This window comes from Panonychus citri, unplaced genomic scaffold (assembly GCF_014898815.1).
Source record: "Panonychus citri isolate SS breed McGregor unplaced genomic scaffold, ASM1489881v1 Contig00140, whole genome shotgun sequence".
NCBI lineage: Eukaryota > Metazoa > Arthropoda > Arachnida > Trombidiformes > Tetranychidae > Panonychus > Panonychus citri.
Genome location: NW_026515545.1, coordinates 2,404,188 through 2,422,083, shown reverse-complemented (window position 1 = coordinate 2,422,083; position 17,896 = coordinate 2,404,188). Strand labels below are relative to the sequence as shown.

Below are 17,896 nucleotides of genomic sequence, written 5' to 3'. Positions count from 1 at the left end.
TTTACTTATACTAATTGTTATGAACGAAACAATTTAATCAATAGTTTGAATCTCAATCATTAACCCAATAGTTTATTGGTTTTTTATATAAATTAATCAAGTAATCAAATGAATTCAGTTCAAGTGTAGATTCATAATAATTTGATTACCTGTATTAATCACAACAATTTAGTTCCAATTGGTTGATTAATATCACAATTAGCCAACTTGCATCAATAGGAAAAGGTCAAAGCTTAACAATTAAAATCATTGACGTAACTGAAAATCAGATCAAGTTAACTGATTATAATATTATACATTTAATCATCATTAATAAATTAATTGTTATTTTGATAAACAAGAAAAAAACAATAACAAACAACTGACCAGTGGTCAATAGTTGGATAAACAAAATAATAACACCACATAAAAAAAAGGGTGGTCATTAGAGTGGAGCCAAAGATTTGCCTGGTTAATTGCTATATATAAATTGTTTGGTTGACCAAGCACCAAGAGTTTACCTGACCAATGGTCAAATGGTCACAAACAACCAATATTATTATGATTCTTATATGTAATAGTAGTTTCAATCATTGAATTTCAGTTTCAATAGCTGATGAACAATCAAAATTGTCTATTAGCTTTTATATTGTGACAACTTTGATTGTTGAAAGTTTTTCTTTTTCTCTGTAAATTGTGATTAAAATTAACTTCTAATTGTGATTGAAAATGAAACGAAACGATTCCCCAATGGCTTGGGATACAACCGATAATAAAAACAGTAGTTGTATCAATCTGAATAAAAATCTTGACCCGGAAACTTATTCAACTTATTCAGTTGAATCTTCAGAGGCGAGTTCAGGTAAACAAGTTTGGAACTCAGCTAAAAGAGTTGTCAAAGGTAAGAGATCATCTTTAGATTAACCCTTTTAATTAATCAATGAATCCACTAATAATATAGTCTGTGTTCACAGACTAGTTAAAGGATTAAAAATATAATATAAGTAAACCTGATTATCCAATTGATTAACTGAGAAAAGTATAAAAAAATTAAATCTCATTGGTCGTTGCCCTTTGATTACAATTTCAAACAGTTTACAAACTTTTCCATCTGATTAATCAGTTAGAAATGTCATTTGATTAGCTAAATCATCAAATTGATTCACTTTTCATCATTAAAACCACTCAACTACAATTAATTCAGTTATCATGACCTTTCTCTCTCTCTCTCTAATCATAACTTATCCAGGAAATGCTGGATTATCATCAAGTAGTAAATTCAATGATCATCTTCATGACAGTTCAATCAGATTCTTATCTTAGTCAATTAGATTTTTTTTTCAAGTGAAATTATGAAAAAAACTGTTACAATTTTTCATAATTAACTTAATCGTCTTAATGATTAGTTAATTGTTTACATTTTAATCTGATTCTCTCTTTAATTATCATTACAATTGAAAAATACTCGTTGATTGTTAACTAACCTTCAATGAAACAATAACACTTTCCCTTTGATAGTTATAAGTTTTTTCCCATTGTAAACAAAATGATTGAGCTTAATCTTGTTTCAGATTAATTGATTACTTGTATTTAATTTTCTTAATCATCAACAATTTAATCAACATCAAGGTTAATATACACATAAATTAATCATCTCAACAACTTTACCCTCTTTGTTTTTTTTCGTGTTGTTTTAATTACAAAGAGGGAAACAAATCAAATGTCAAGAGCTGACAGAGTTTGTTAATTATTTTTACCTTTTCTTGTTGGATATTAATAGAAATACAATTTACTAATTGTTGTTTAATTCTTAATCAAGGTTTCTGGACAACAACTCAAATTTTACCTAAAAATGCTGAAAAAGAGTCGATAATTAAAACAACACTTCGAGAACTGTTCATCTATTTGGCTTTTCTGGTCACAGTTTCAGTCAGTAAGTTTGCACTTTAATTGTGTCATAAACAATTAGTTAATTGTTCATTTTTCGCCAACAGTTTCATTTTCTGTAATGAATCCAACGATGTATTATCAAACCAAATTGTTATCTGAATTGTTTCTTGATAAAACTGCTTCTGATGGGACATCGTTCAGAGCGGCGACCACAATGGACCAATTCTGGAAGGTAATCAAGGATTAAATTAATCGATAGTCGATTGATAATCAATTAAATGGAAATTTTTCTTTTCTTCTCTAAATCATTTTGATAATCTCTCAGTTTGCAGAAGAGATTTTAATTGATAATCTCTATTGGGATAAATGGTACAATAGTAATAAGACCTCGACGGAAACTTCAATTCTCTATGAGAATTATTTGATTACCGCACCTCACCTGAGACAACTTCGAGTTCGTAACGATTCATGTGAAGTTCATAAAGATTTTCGTAAGGCTATTCATACGTGTTACAATTCTTATGCTGATTATCTCGAGGAAAGAGATTGGTTATCAAATGGAACTGGATTCCAGTGGGAAGAGATTCAGTCGTTTGCTAAGAACGCAATTTGGGGTAAAATTTCAACCTATTCGGGTGACGGAGGTTATATTGTTGACCTGGGGCTGAATAAAACTGCGCCGGTGAAATATTGGCCGAGTTGAAGAAAAATCTATGGATCAATCGAGGAACTCGAGTGATCTTCATTGACTTTACTACTTACAATCCGAATATTAATCTGTTCGTTGTTTCCAAGTTAATTGCTGAATTCCCTGCCACCGGTGGTATGTTGACCTCGTGGCAATTTCGAACTCTAAGTTTACTTCAAACGGGAAATAAAGCAATTATATCGACTATTATTTTCTCAATTTTCATCGCATTTGTGGTCTATTATTTTATCGAGGAATTGGTTGAGATGAAAACTCTTGGAATAACAAATTATATCAATGAATCTTTTTGGAATTTTCTTGACATTCTAACTATTATTCTTGGTTCCATGCTAATATTTTATTCATTTTACAAGAAATACGTAATTAATAAGATATTCAATCAAGCGGCGATTGGTAAGTCCATCAACAAAATTAATAGACTAATGGTCAAATATTTGATCAATGGTCATAATCCAAGTTGATAGTAATCAGTATAATAGAATGATAATTGTTAATTGTCAACTCATTTCCTTGTCTCGATTTACCATTAAGAAGATTATTGTGCATGATAGAGTTTTATATGAATTGTTGCTCAAGACCATGAAGACTTTTGGGAATTTGATGGAGAAAATTAAGTTCTAGTTGTTAAATTAGCCGAATAAATGACAGAACTGAGCCAGCGAGAATTCTTAATATATAAGTTAATGTACCAAAGAAAAAGTAAAACATTGTCTCAAGAATTCAATGTAATATCAAATAGAATTTTATTCAATTTCAGTTTGGTTAATTGTCGCGAATAAGCAATAGGTTTACATGATAGAAGAAAGAATATCTCAATTTGATCAATCGATTTTCGATTATTTTATTTCGACTCTGATCTTCTTCTTTGGATTCGTTCTTATTGATGAATTGTCGAATTTAATAATGGAAATTTTTCATCGCTATTCGAATTTCTATTTCAGAGGAACCTAATTATCTGACCAATTCGAGTTCTGTTGCATTGAGAATGGAAACTTATCAGTTCGATACTCTTGGTTTCTGGTCTATGCAGTTCGTTAACATGTTGGCACTTTTAACTTTCATTGTTTGGATCAAAGTATTTAAATATATCAGTTTTAATAAAACGATGTCACAATTAAGTTCAACTTTGAGTCGCGTGAGTGTTTCAAACTTGAATCCCGTCGAAAGGTCAACTATCGAAAGCATATTAATTTCTTATTTGTTCTAGTGTTCTAAAGATATCGCTGGTTTCGGTGTCATGTTTTTCATCGTTTTCTTTGCATTCGCCCAACTTGGTTATCTGCTATTTGGAACTCAAGTCAAAGATTATAGTTCATTTGGAACTGCGGTGTAAGAGTTGATTCAATTCAACGATTATTCAATGATTCGATTAATTTTTTTCATCTATTTTCAGATTCACGCTACTTCGCTTGATTTTGGGCGATTTTAATTTCCAAGAACTTGAAGCGGCAAATCGGGTCTTGGGTCCATTCTTTTTCCTCAGTTACATATTTTTCGTATTCTTTGTCCTAATGGTGAGTGTTAATCAATTTGCATCGTTTGATTGGAACTGTTATTAATTTGATTCGACTTGTTTTCAGAATATGTTCCTTGCCATCATCAATGATACTTACGCTGAAGTAAAAAGTGAACTTCATGAAGACGATGAATTCCCAATCATGCAATATTTCAAGAATCATTATCAAGGATTATTGAATAAATTGGGCGCTCAACGAGATCAGATTGAAGGTATTCAAGCGGCCTTAACTTTAGATGGAAATAAAAAGTTATCTTATGAACATGTTCGAGCTGAATTAAAAAAACGCGATCTAACTGACCCAGAGATCGAAATGCTGTTCGCTAAATATGATCTAGACTGTAATCGAGAATTAGATTCAGAAGAATTGTCGAAATTATTAAATGACCTGGAGGGTAAAAAGCTCGCACTTGACAAGCAAATTGAACACGAACAAGCAAATCGACCGACATCAGCTCTTAGTCGACATCAATTCGGCCTTGGTGGTGAAGACATGGTCAAACTAGTTCGAAGGGTCGACCGAATGGAACACACTTTAATGGCCATTTCAGGTAAAATCGATTCCGCTTTGGCAGGTAAATTGATCATTCCAAAAGGGCCACCGGAAGTTGGAGTTACTCAAGCCTCTGATGATGAAAATGAAGCAACTAAACGTTGGGCTAATTAAAACTAATTTAAATCACTTTCCAGTTCCAATCAACAATCAATTTTATCACCCAAACTTTAACTTAATTGTTCATTCAAACTATTGACTATATTTTCATCAAAAACTGTTACTAATTGTTGCTCTTGTATTTAGTTTAACTATTAACTTTGTTTCGCTTTCAAAAAATTTAGCCTTTAATCATTACAATCTAATTTAATTGTCATTAATTAAATCGAAGCACTTGATAATTAATAAAACGTATTCCACCAACAAGGAACCGAGAGAAATGCAAAAAAAAACTTAATCACTATAATGAACAAATTGATTAGTTAAATTGTTTCGTTAATCATCAACAATTAACTTACTTTCTCTCAAAAATGGATAACAATTGATAACATGATGTTAATCATTAAAGTTGTTGACAAAATAATCAACAAAGTTAATTAATATGATTAAATGTCAATTATGACAATGAAAACTTTTTAGTTTGATTGATCTACTTTTCTGTATTACTTTTAACATGATTAATAAATAAATGATTAATTAGTTAGTCATGATTAGTTAATTATTGATTTGACACAATTGTGTTTGCCATCAAATGGTAAAAGATACATAATCAAACTACTAGTTCTCATCATGATTAGTTAATTGTAAGAAATTTTAATTTGTATATATTAAAAAAAACCATGAAAAGTGTTATGAATTCATATTCATTGTATGGATTAGAGTTTAAGGATTAAAGGATTAAGAGGTTTTCTTATTGACTTTTATTTTGTAAATCATTACGAGTTAATATTAAATCATGATTATCTTATACATTTTGTGTAATTAAATGACTTTGTTAATGAATAAAATTGTTTCAATGGAAATAAAATTCATGCGTTTAAAGGGATTAGATTTTCATTTCTTGATTTATCGCAGGACGTTGAGGTTTCACCTGAATTATCACGATTTGTATGATTATTTTCAATCTCTTCATCGAGTTGATTGATATCTGAACATTTTAAAGTTATCCAAATGGCTGAACGAATCCTTGGATTAGTTAGGAAATAGATTAACGGATTAAAGATGGTTGATGTTTTAGCCATAAGCGGTGGAAGTAGACTGAACCAAACGGGTACATCGGCGGGATCACCGAAAACAACATAGAGACATAATAATGCATATGGAGTCCAGGCTAATAGGAAAGCGATGTTAATTACAATTGTCATCTAAATGATTAATCGCGAAAAGAAACAAAAACAAGAGAATAATTTTTATCAATGAGAGTAAAACAATTGGTAGCACAATGCGATATACTTACGAATGTTATATTCTTTTGATTGGTCCAATAATCTCCTAAACAATTAGTCCAACGAACCTGAGGATCTCTTGAGTTAATCCATCGACGAACTGACCGATAAGAGAAAAAGATTATTGTAAAAGGCAGAAAATAGCCGAAAATGGCATAAACTATGATAAAAGATTTATATGAATCATCATTTTGTCGCCAGTCGATTGTACAACTTGTAATTAACGGTTCTAGGCCATAACTGGCCCATCCGATCATCGGCATTAGCGCCCAAAATAATGCATATAACCAGATCGATAATATAACAGCGATAATATTATAAGGCGATGTTTCAACTCTTGGATTACCTGGTAATTCAAGGAAAGAGAGATGGAGAGAAAATAAATTGTTAATCAGATTCTTAATGTATTGTCAATACAAATTGTGTATCAAATTACTAATTAAATGTTCACCAAATTGATTATCTTGACTGATATATTTTACTGACCTTCATCCGATTATAATAATCATCAGATTATAATCCAAAGTTTACTCTTTACGTAAATAAATCAATGATTATCTAAGCAAAATTTAACGTGATCTCTAATCAAACGTAATCAAAGGTAAAAATTGTAAATTATAATCAACTTGATTTGGTCAGTTTTTCGTCAATTACAATTAATAAATTGAATTGAAATTTCACTTCAATTAACTAACAGAGTTTGACCATATTAAATTGATTGTTACACTTTTTCTGTATCATTATAATTACTATTAACTGAAAATATTACTCCCATGGATTCTGATGATTGTCTGAACAATTTAGACGAGAAATCAATTTATCTAGTTAATTAAGCAACTTAATTCAGTTATAATTTAGAGAGTAAATATTTTTCAATTACAATTATAATTGATTAGTAGTTTGATTCCTAATAAAATGTTGGAAAAGTTTTTGTTGTCAAACTTATAATTAACTGATGATATTAAATTGTTGCAATTTTTGATTAACTTGGTTTCTCAGGTAAATGGACCGATAAGTAATCAATAGTTAATAGGAAACAATTCTGATGACAATTAATTATGAAATTGATTCACGTTATTATATTGAATTTGATTAAATAATCAGATAAAAAAACGAGACGTCAAATTGTTACAATTTAAAAAAGAGAGATATTAATAATAAATAGACAATTAAATCTTTGATTACAATCAATATTATTGAGTAGACATGTAACAATTTACCTTTGCTTTAAATTGTATCAAAATTAATCCGATTTATCATCTAGATTAAGGAATCAAGTTGGATAATCAAGTAACAACAATTAAAAGGACAGTATTTCAACAGTTTAATTGTTATTTATAAATCGTCTTGATTCAATCATCTACCAATAGTAATATTGGATTATCAGTCTGGTAAATGATCAACAATTGAGCTGATTCAGTTTATCTCTTATGTTATGGGGTTTCTATTGTATTAAATTCAATTTACAGTTACAATTTGTTGGAATAATTAAATTGTGAAAGAAACAATTTAACCCTTGAGGCTAAAGTTAATTTCCTCTCAATCTTTCCAATGTGTAAGAAAAGAGTAATTTTGTTATCGAATGAAATTCAATAAAACAATTCCTATATTCTTTAGTCAATTTTCATGGTAACTGTTTCATCACATTTGGGACTTTGAATTAATTTCATCTGATTAATTGTTTATAATTAACTAGCAAACATCATCAAGCAGATAAAAGCAAACACTGGTGATACTTAAAACAATGTCATCAAGGTATTAAACAAGACTTTGATGAGTATAGACAAGAGAGAGAGAGAGAGAGAGAGAGAGAGAGAGAGAGAGAGAGAGAGAGAGAGCTACTAATTGTATTTGCAAATTCGTGAGTAAATATCAAGAATCATTATCATTAAGGTAAAATTGATGACATTTCTTTAAGGTGATTGACTATTTTGTCCTTGGCATATTGTGAATGGCCATTTACAAGTGTGTTATGATAATATTATCGTAAGCATTTTGCAATAGTCTGATTATAATTTCTTATAAATTACTAAAACAATCAATAATAATAAACAACAATCAACAAAAAAATTGATTCAACCTGAGATTGCATAAGATGCAAAAATTAACCATCGACTTTTAAAACAAAAATAAACAGAGAGAAATGCAAACCTTGATGTAAATCTAAACAGATAAGGTTTCATCAACTACATTTACCTGGAGAGAGATGAGGATGATGATTAAATAAAAGATACTAATAAGAAGATGATGATTAACAGAATCATCTACTGAGATAATAATCAAGTAAATAGTGATAATAAAGGGAAAAGATACTAAACTGTTAGTTGGAAGATGCTAAAAGCTTTTCAAAGAAAGAGATAAAGATGATTAAAAGCTAATCCTTTTGGGGATAAATGATGATTATCTTCATTGTTTAATCAACATTATTCATATACCCAAAATCTTTACTCATTAAAAACCATATTAACCTTTACGAACGACCTTTAGTAAAACATTTACCTCAAGTATTTACCTTTATTGTTTTGTTTAATATCAAAATGATAAATTCTTACCCCATATTATTATTGACCTTTAATGTACCTTAACCTTAATTATATTGACCTCTCAACTCTGTGGTTCCTTTCACCTTTAAAGGTAATAACAACTACTAATATACACGAAATGATAGTTATCTTTTACCTAAAGATTTAGTTACTTTTTGCTCTCAGGTAAGTTTATCATATGGTAGAGTAGCTTATACCTGTCAACAATTTAGTTAATTGTTAATTGTGATGGAAACTTACTAATGGTTATCCTGCAAATTTTGTTATAACGATCAAGAGCAAGAAATGTTAAGGTTCCAATGTGAGCAGATCCAAAGAAGAATCCAAAAAAGGCATACCATTGACATCCATCATCACCATAAAGCCATCTAATTGGGAAACAGTTTTGATTAGTTAATTAGCTGGTTAATTGTAATTGAAATTTGTTACCTTCCAGCAAGATTAGAGGAAGATGAGAAGGGATTACCAAATGATACTATTCCAAGATCGGAGAGGGCAAGATTTGCCAATAGAATCGCTGTGTCCGAAGTTCGTGATCGAAATCGATAGAACATAAATAATAACAATAGATTGCAAATACTACCAATGATTCCTGGAGAGAGAAACAAATTCACTAAATTAGATTAATTTCTCACAATGAGATTAAATTGATTCGTAGACTTTAATGTTTATGATTAAGTGATTATACAAATGTATCACAAAGTATAATCACTTTTTCAATGGGAAACACAAAAAAAGAGCAAAAAAAGGTTAATTGTTACAAATTCATTTAGTAAATTAAATCTCTTGGTGATTAACTTTAATAGACAAAATTGAAAAGATAATCTCTCATATTAAAATCTATTTCCTGGTTCGAGTTTAATTCACTCAAAATCAGATGATTGTAAGACTATAATTAGAGTCAACTAATAATTGTAGGAGAGAGAAAATTACAGACTAATTATTGATTTAATTAGATTTGATTACTAATTGTAACTTTTCTTTTGTTGGTGAATAATTAAACTAATTAAACTAATCTACATGCTTTAACTTGAACTCAGACTTATTGTTTAATTACATTAGTTGGACAAGTTGAATTATTATCGATAAATTTTGTAATAATTATGTCAAAGTTTCGGTTAACAATTAATCTAATTAAATCATAAATTCAGTAAGAAATTACTGTCATCATCATTTCATGGTGAAATTAATACTAATTCACTTATGGGATTCAAATGAGGAAAAAAAATCGGAAATGAACTGAATTGGTGTTTACCTTTTTGTTTCCCATTCGCTGTCAGAACTTTTTTTTTATGTTTATGATTGAAATCATATTAATGATTAATCAATCAATCAACTGTTAATTTAATCATTCAAGTAGCAAATTTACACATGCAGGTAATTGTGAAATTGTTAATGTTTCACGTTTCATGTTAAATTAAATGATCAACAATTAATTGTACAAAATTTGCTTAACTTACCTACGGTTGCAAGATAAAGTCCAATGAATTTGGTTAAATTAGGAAACGAGTTGATCATAATTGTTGAATTGATTTACTTTGATTATCAATTATAATTGATGAAGAAATGATTTAAGATGTGATGGAATTGATTAGATGATAAATTGTTTCAATTAACTTAATCCAAATCTGTTTGTTGGTTTATGTTTACCGTTAGACTAGTGATGATGATGATAATTGTGATGATCAATTGATGAGAACATATTGAGAATTAGATGATTTAATTAAATTGTTCTGGTCAATGGTAAATCAAACAGTTAAAGTTTTTCTGTTAATCACTTAAAGTCATTTGGAAGGAAAATAAGGTGAAGATGAAGATGAAGATGAAGATGATAATGGAGCTGATTGTGTTTTGGAAGCATTTTTGTGGTTTCCAATGATGATGAAGATAAAGATGATGAGAACAAGGTAGAAAATAGAAAGAGAAAGAAAGAAGAGAGAGAGAGAGAGATTTTACAATGATGATGATAATGATGATTAGAACATTGGAATTGTAATTATGATGATAATTTTTTTTATCTTCTTTCTTTTCTCTCTTTATATTTATCTTTCTCTCGTTTCTTCTTCATTCTCTTTTCTCTTGTCTTCTTCTTCTCTCTCCTTAATCATCATCATCCTCCAAAATATTATTCGATAATCTCTTCCTGTGAAATGCAAAACAAAAGTAAAATATTAACTCGACTTAACTTTGATTAAAATTGATTCTTCAAGTGATGTTAATGAAAAGGTTTGCAAAAGTGAAACATTCGAATATCAAAATGATTCTCTCTGCTATTTTCATCCTCTCTCACTCTCTCATATACTCATTCTCTCTCTCTCTCTCTCTTCCATTGTCTCCCTCTAAGTTTCTTCTTCTATCTTTCCACTCATCTTCTTCTACTTTTCTCTCTCTTTCTCCATGACTCTGTCTTTTGAGCTACTTCTGTCTTCATCTCATATATTCACCTTCATTCCTTGGACATTTAAGGTAAATCGAAGCCATCGAAATGATATTTTCTTAATGCTTACTCAGGCGCTCTTTTTAGTTTCATAATAAATAATTCACCTTTACGGAAGACAAAGATGAGAATGAAAGAATAGAAATGTATCCGCTTTCTCTCTCTCAACTCTAGAACAGTTTTTCTTTCCTCAAAGAAGAACAAGAAAGAAAAAGTAATAAATTCTCTCATCTAAGAATACTAATAATAATGTTTCATGTTCATTGATCTTTTTTTTTTCTTCTTCTTCATATTCTCAACATTTTCTTCATATATCACTTTCAGAACGATGTTATTATTACCCAAGTAACCATTGTATCATTTGGGAATGGAAAAGGGCAAATGTATCCATGTTAGAATGTGTAAGTTTTTCAATGATATTAAATTGACATGTCAGATTATTAACATGCCAATAATTAAATGTGAAAACTCACCTTTGGTTATCCATAGTTATAGAAGATGATGACGATGGTGATGGTGACAGGAACAGATGAAAATAGTTGCTTACAATTAGAAACATAGCCTACAGAGATGATGATGGAACAAGTTGAGTTACGATGATGAGCCAATTTGAACGTTTTGAAAGCCTAAAAGGATTAAACAATCAAAGAGAAGAATAAAAAGAAAACAAGTCAATTAATTAATGTTACATAGTCTTACCTTTAAACGGAAGGAGGTATTAATTAACTCTGGTAATTAGAAATTAAGTGAAAGGTAAAGAAAATCTAATTCTTGCTTTCAATTCAATTTTCTATCATGTAATGTTTACATTGCATTTTCTTATTACCCATTGAAAATATTGGAGGGAGAGATTGACAACATTAAGGCCTAAAGGGTCATTTACAAATGGTCACTTAAATTGTTACCTTTAACTAATTAGATTAACCATGAAACAATAATCTGCTATTTTCTAATAATATGTAAACAAAAATGTTTACATACAAGAAGAAAATTATTTGGTCATTTGTATTATGTTGAATAAGAAAATGTTGTCAAGACATTTTGTTTTTGTTTGTTCACTAAAAGGAGATTTTTGTTTTCTTCATCTTCTCCAAATAATCAGTGTCAGTGACGATAACAACATTTCAAGTGTCAATTGGATTAACAGGATTGTTGAGAAAAAGAGATAATAAACACAAACAGAATAGTGAATAAAACTAATTACCAGAGATAATTAAAAACGTGACTTAATTTGAGAAAAAGAAAAATTAATTTAATGAAAAAAAGAAGACAAGTGCTGCCATCTCTTTATTTCCATTTTAACTATTGTGCTTTTTTCTTCTTATTTTCATATTAAAAGATGAAGGTCAATTAGAACGCGTTTCAAGGTCATTTGCAGGTATCGCACATTGTTTGTTAGAGTTTCTTCATCTATCTTCAAATTTAATCCTTTCTTTGATTCTCGACATAAACTAACTACTGTGTTCGACATACATGTATTATCCGGAATTGTATTATTGATATAAACTTTTCCAAAATTTAATTACAACAATTAAGAGCAAAGATTTAATATCTTTTACTTACAGAGCGAAAAAAGCATGATAATCCAATGGACTTTCGGTTATATGGCCTTCGCTCAACTGAACCCAAATCGGGTTTCCAGTGTTTAGATTGTTAATCCAAAGGGGTTACCTTTAGATGTCCTTGTTTGGTGAACCTCTTGTTGGGAATGTAAACAAATGAATTATAATTGATTATCATTTGGAAAATTACCTTTAATTTAACGGTAAATTTTGTTTTTCTCTAATTGAGAATCTTTAATTACGATGTTTCCTTTAAAAATAACTGTCGAGGTGAAGCATCAATGGATCAGTTAATTAGTAATCAATTATTCACCATTACCGGTTGAGAGATTCAGTTAAGTATTGACAACTTGTTGTCAATTCAATTTCCCATTTTAATGTATTAATTGTTCAATTGCTTTTCTCCAACAATTTACTCGACGATTACAAATTTGAAACATTCGTAATTAGAGATTTAATTGTATAACAATTCATTTCCGTTTCTTCATTTCGCATTCATTCATAATTCTAAATCTAATTATCGTTCTCTTTTCTTCAATTATATCATTTCTCTCTCAGGTATTAATTGAATTCTCAAACTCTCATTAAATGTCCATACAAATTAATTGACCATTGGAAAAGCTTATCCATCGTATCTCTTATTTATTAACAATATTATCTTGAAGGATGCCAACAATAATCAATATAAGATCAATATAATTACCGATGAGAAGAAATTTAATTCTGAATCATGTACAGGTAATTTAATTGCATGTTCTTGAAAAGGGTTATTATCTTCTTGTCTCTGGATATAAACCCCATAAATGCCCTGAGGCTAAGAGAGTATAAGAAGATACCAATTGATAAGCCGAAACAAATAACCTGACCCATCAACAATTAGTAAAGGTAAATGATATTATTGATAAAGTAACAAACTTGTCCTTCTAATGGTCAAGTTCACTTTCTGAATCAAGTTCAGTTCAACACTCAACCATCATCATCATTATCATGATTGTTTCCATCATTAACTAAGTTCAACCAAAGGTAAGTAATTTCCCTTCAATCTCACCAAGCTAATTACATGATAATAACAACACCAAACTAATTGATAACTTTCACTGTGATTCTTTGAATTTTGGTGATTATCATCATTCATCATCATGTAGTATTTACTGTTAATTTGATAGAATCACAATTATAATCACTTGAATGTATCAAATAGTTAAAGTTTTATCATCTAATTGTGAAAATGAAGAAAAAAAGTAAACAAATCATTAAATGTGATGATACATTTGCTGTTGTTGATGAAAACTGAAGCCAATTCTGAACAATATCATGAGTGATTATTATTCAATTTACCGTTAACTTGAAGCTTAAGAATATAAATCAGAATTTAAATGAATCTAATGTTTGAATAAGGAAAAAACGAAGAGAAATATTTATATAAGTCAATTAGAAATTTGGTCAAGTTGCCTGAGGCGAGATTTTTATATCAGGTCAACATACGCTTTAGATTAACTCTCCTTTTCTTTTTCTCTATTCTATTATCATGAAAATCTTAATTCTTCATTGAATTAACTTGTTATCAATGAATTTCTCATTATTTTACTTGAAGAGAAAGAGAGAGAACAAAAAAATTACTCTGATATCACATTTCGTATTCTCATCCTCATTCACAATTTGCTCTAATTAATATTCTGATAGTTTTATCATCTACATGAGTCAAATTTTCATCACTGAAAATTATACTCAAATTCAGTGAAGTAAATTAACTCAATCTGACAGAAATAATCTTAGGTGGAAACGTAAATTGTTATGAATGAAACTCTGAGCGGGTGGAAAAACAATCCAACTCTAAACGCAGAAAACTGAACCGAAACTTATTTGGACATTCGAGGAAACGAAAACAAAAAAGGACGATTGTAAGTTTTTTAAATTGTCTTTTTAGTGTTGATCATTTTTTTACGATTTTTACGGTTAAATTGAGCTTCTTTATGGCGAACAGAGAAATTGATTTTATGAGACAAAATTTAAGCGTAAAGAAAATGATGATTAAACTCGCAATTCGTTGTTGTTAATCGGTGTTAATTATCAAATGATTTATAATATTAATCAATCTTATTATTGTTTGTTGATGATTTAGAAATGGGTGTTGATGAAGATGAAGATGAAGATGGTGACATGTAAGCTTTTTTATAGAAAGATGCAAAGAGGAAGAAAAATAAAACAGCGTGAAGACCCTCGAGATAAGCCAAGACCAAAGGCCAGTGACAATTTGGATTAACGATGGCATTTAGAGCGTGGAAAAAGGTCAACACAAACTGGACCATTTGCAATTGGGTGATATGCTTTTTCCACCAAAGGTATTTCTTCATCTCTGGACCTGCACAGGCCAAAGCATAATAGGCATACATGATCGCGTGAATAAGGATATTGATGGTTGGTAGGAAGCCCGAATAGCCTACAGGGTGGAATTTCAGTCCCACAAAACCGACAATGGGCATGACTCCGTGGTGGAAAACGTGTAAAAATGAGGCTTGATGGAAACGCTTTCTCAATACAAAGAAAATGGTATCACCAAAGTCCACGATTTTAGTGAGAAAGTAAATGTAACCAAGGTAAACGGTTAGATTATCCTTGAGGTTAGAGGTATTGGGATCGACTGGACCACAGTTCCAGGTCTCTTTTAACATATCGGTTACCCAAAGACCCACAAAGAAACCAACTCCGTTTACACCGATGAGGAAACTGTTGTGTAGTAACATGATTGACCTCAAGTCAAATGGTTGTCGTCCTTTCATCAGAGCTGGACCCAAGATTCTGACAAAGTACCAGTAAAGGAAACTGATCAACATGACCTTCCATGGACCACCATACATAAGGGGTAAAGATGATACTCGAGGGTCACCCTTTTCCTCCCAAAAATCATGAAAATAGTAAAATGTTGTATCCATAAATGATTTACTAGCATTAATTGTCGTCGTTGCCGTTGTCGCGCTCGACATCCTGATTAGTTTTTCTATTATATAAACTTTTCTTGTTAGACTAACAATAAAAAAAAGTTAATTCGTTGATGACAAAATTTTCGATTTCGTTGGTTTCAAGTAAATTAAATCCTCTAAAAGAAAATGAGGAGAATAAAAATTAAACTAAATTAAATTAAATTACGATGAGATCAGTGAAGATTCAATAATGATAATCATTGATCAGAATGATCTTCACATGTTCATGTTTACATGATAAACTCACATTTATGGAAAAGTAGATAAACAAAAACTGAATGAGAAACTTTTTTTGCAAATTAGTTGATTGATAGAAAACAAATAGATTAATATAAGTTATCAATAAAGTTAATTCACTACGATGATTTAACACAATTTAGATAATGATTAATTCACAGTTCACTAGTTGAAGGGTTAGAGAATAATAAACAATTTTCAAATCAAGGTAACTATTAACTCGAAAATGAGTTGACAATCAGTGACACGTTTAATAATCAATAGAATTGAATAAAGTAACTGAAGGGGGATCTCGCCATTAATATGATCCTCACAATCATCAACATGATTCGGTGAAAAGTTACTGATAAACTAATCGAGAAGAAAAGTATCTCCAGGTAAGTAAAACTTTTTCTTTCCACACCATTCAGGTAAAACGAGCAATTCGTAATTGGAAAACCCTCCTTCTAAAAGGCTACTACCTTTTTCCCCTCTTGTTTTCATGATAAACAACAAGTAAACATGATAAATATTCATTTTCCCCTGAATAACATTTCCAATTGGAAGGAGGTTCAGTGAAGACCAGAAAATCAGGTTTAACCGAATAAACCAAATGACAGAATCGAAATGATATCTTCCTTTATCATCCATCTTCATACTTTCACTTTCTCTCTCTCATAACTAATCATTATCACCTTATAATCAAATGAATTCCCACTGAATCTGATAATTTCATAGACATTTGATTGTCACAATGACTTTTTATTTTATTTCCATATATTGTCCAGAATATCAATCGACTTGATATCCCATTTGACAGCTACAATCATCCTAATCACTAATTTAAATCCTTTTTTGCTACTAAATTGTTGATTATTCCCCTTTAATCTAATTGTAAACTGATTGTTTTCATTTCACATTTTCCTCAATCAATACTCATAACAATAAGTTGATTGTTACCTTTGATTTTGTATCAACCATAACAATAGTGTTTAAAGATAACTTGGTTTCCTTAATTGTCATCAAATTGTTACCATGTTGACATTGAGAAGTAAAAAAAAAACAACAATTTTAATCAGTCTTTTGTCTTGTTGGTGGACATAATCATCATCTCAATTGACCTTCACAATTAATATTAATTTTTTGACGTAAATTAGATTGATAATTTACCGTAATTGTTATTTTACATTAATCCAATTTCATTGAAACAATCAACTTAGTGGTAAGAATCAACTAACGATCAAATTGCATTAACAAATCAAAGATAAAATTTAAAATATCCCTTCAATATTAATCCAATCAGCTGATAATTAACTTCCAATCAATTGACAATTACTTCAGTTGTAACCATTTGAATATTTCAATTGATTATTATAGACAAATGATAAAATATTATCATGATATTTGTCATTAATAAAATAATGTTAAGATGATAGTTAATTGTTAACAATTGAAATTACTATTTGCATGTTGTTATTGTTGAGAAACTTTTTTTTTTAATTGTTTCTCTCTAATTGTAATTCTGATTGATAATAGTAGTTAACATGTCAAGGTTACCTTTTTTTTTATTAAAGGTAATTGTTTCTCACATTTCAAACTCATACCAGATTATTCATGGTATTATCCGAACTCAGAATCATGTTGATTATCATGAGGATGTTGATCATGATTAGATAATAATTTAGTTAATTGTTAAGCCAGAAAAAAAACTCGATTCCCTTGAAAATGAATAAAAACAAAACAAAACAAAAAACAACGAGATGACCTTTGGGTTATCCACTTATACTAATCATTAAATTATCTAAAGTCCAATGGACTTTAATCACTAATTAGCCAATAGCTTGGAATGAATAACAATTAAAAGAAATTAATCAACACCAACTAATCAATCGAATATCGAAAATTGTTATTATCAAGACAATCAGCATCTTCTTCACCTTTATTTTTCCTCCTCCTCATCATCATCATCGTCGAAATTGTTTCTCCTGTAGTATGATAACTTTTCCTTATTTAATCATCGTAATAATTAACTTAATTTACTGAATATCAACTAAAAGGATAAAAATGAACGGAAATATTTGACCTTAAGTCTTAAGTTTCCCTTTTCTTTTGCCGATTACCTTTG

The 17,896-nt window shown here is 29.7% G+C and overlaps 3 protein-coding genes across 9 annotated transcripts; 1 reads left to right on the top strand and 2 right to left on the bottom strand.

Moving 5' to 3' along the window:
* The first annotated feature begins 512 nt into the window (after positions 1–512).
* LOC128394556 (polycystic kidney disease 2-like 1 protein) lies at positions 513–5,013 on the top strand. Its single transcript, XM_053354885.1, is given in 9 exon segments — positions 513–880; positions 1,799–1,912; positions 1,974–2,101; positions 2,195–2,549; positions 2,552–2,971; positions 3,520–3,713; positions 3,786–3,907; positions 3,972–4,092; positions 4,159–5,013. Coding segments are annotated over 9 exon segments (2,229 nt in total). The 5' UTR covers positions 513–708; the 3' UTR covers positions 4,762–5,013.
* A 463-nt stretch (positions 5,014–5,476) lies between these two features.
* On the bottom strand, positions 5,477–12,246 carry LOC128394557 (visual pigment-like receptor peropsin). Of its 6 annotated transcripts, none has more exons than XM_053354887.1 (8): positions 11,918–12,246; positions 11,486–11,638; positions 10,036–10,415; positions 9,831–9,857; positions 9,005–9,167; positions 8,816–8,943; positions 6,044–6,378; positions 5,477–5,951 (listed from the first exon to the last, which is right to left on the bottom strand). In XM_053354887.1, the coding sequence occupies exons 3-8, from the start codon at positions 10,091–10,093 to the stop codon at positions 5,616–5,618; spliced, it is 1,047 nt and encodes a 348-aa protein (XP_053210862.1). In that variant the 5' UTR covers positions 10,094–10,415; positions 11,486–11,638; positions 11,918–12,246; the 3' UTR covers positions 5,477–5,615. The 6 variants fall into 6 exon arrangements, with proteins under 6 accessions (XP_053210862.1, XP_053210861.1, XP_053210864.1 ...); XM_053354886.1 differs by lacking the exon at positions 11,918–12,246 and adding an exon at positions 11,712–11,874; XM_053354889.1 differs by lacking the exon at positions 11,918–12,246 and adding an exon at positions 11,712–11,874 and having other exon boundaries at positions 10,036–10,308.
* Positions 12,247–14,617: 2,371 nt separating this feature from the next.
* On the bottom strand, positions 14,618–16,187 carry LOC128394558 (elongation of very long chain fatty acids protein 7-like). 2 transcript variants are annotated; one of them, XM_053354894.1, is made up of 2 exons: positions 15,803–16,187; positions 14,618–15,598 (listed from the first exon to the last, which is right to left on the bottom strand). In XM_053354894.1, the coding sequence occupies exon 2, from the start codon at positions 15,556–15,558 to the stop codon at positions 14,662–14,664; it is 897 nt and encodes a 298-aa protein (XP_053210869.1). In that variant the 5' UTR covers positions 15,559–15,598; positions 15,803–16,187; the 3' UTR covers positions 14,618–14,661. The 2 variants fall into 2 exon arrangements, with proteins under 2 accessions (XP_053210869.1, XP_053210867.1); XM_053354892.1 differs by having other exon boundaries at positions 14,618–15,671; positions 15,803–16,185.
* Positions 16,188–17,896: the final 1,709 nt, after the last annotated feature.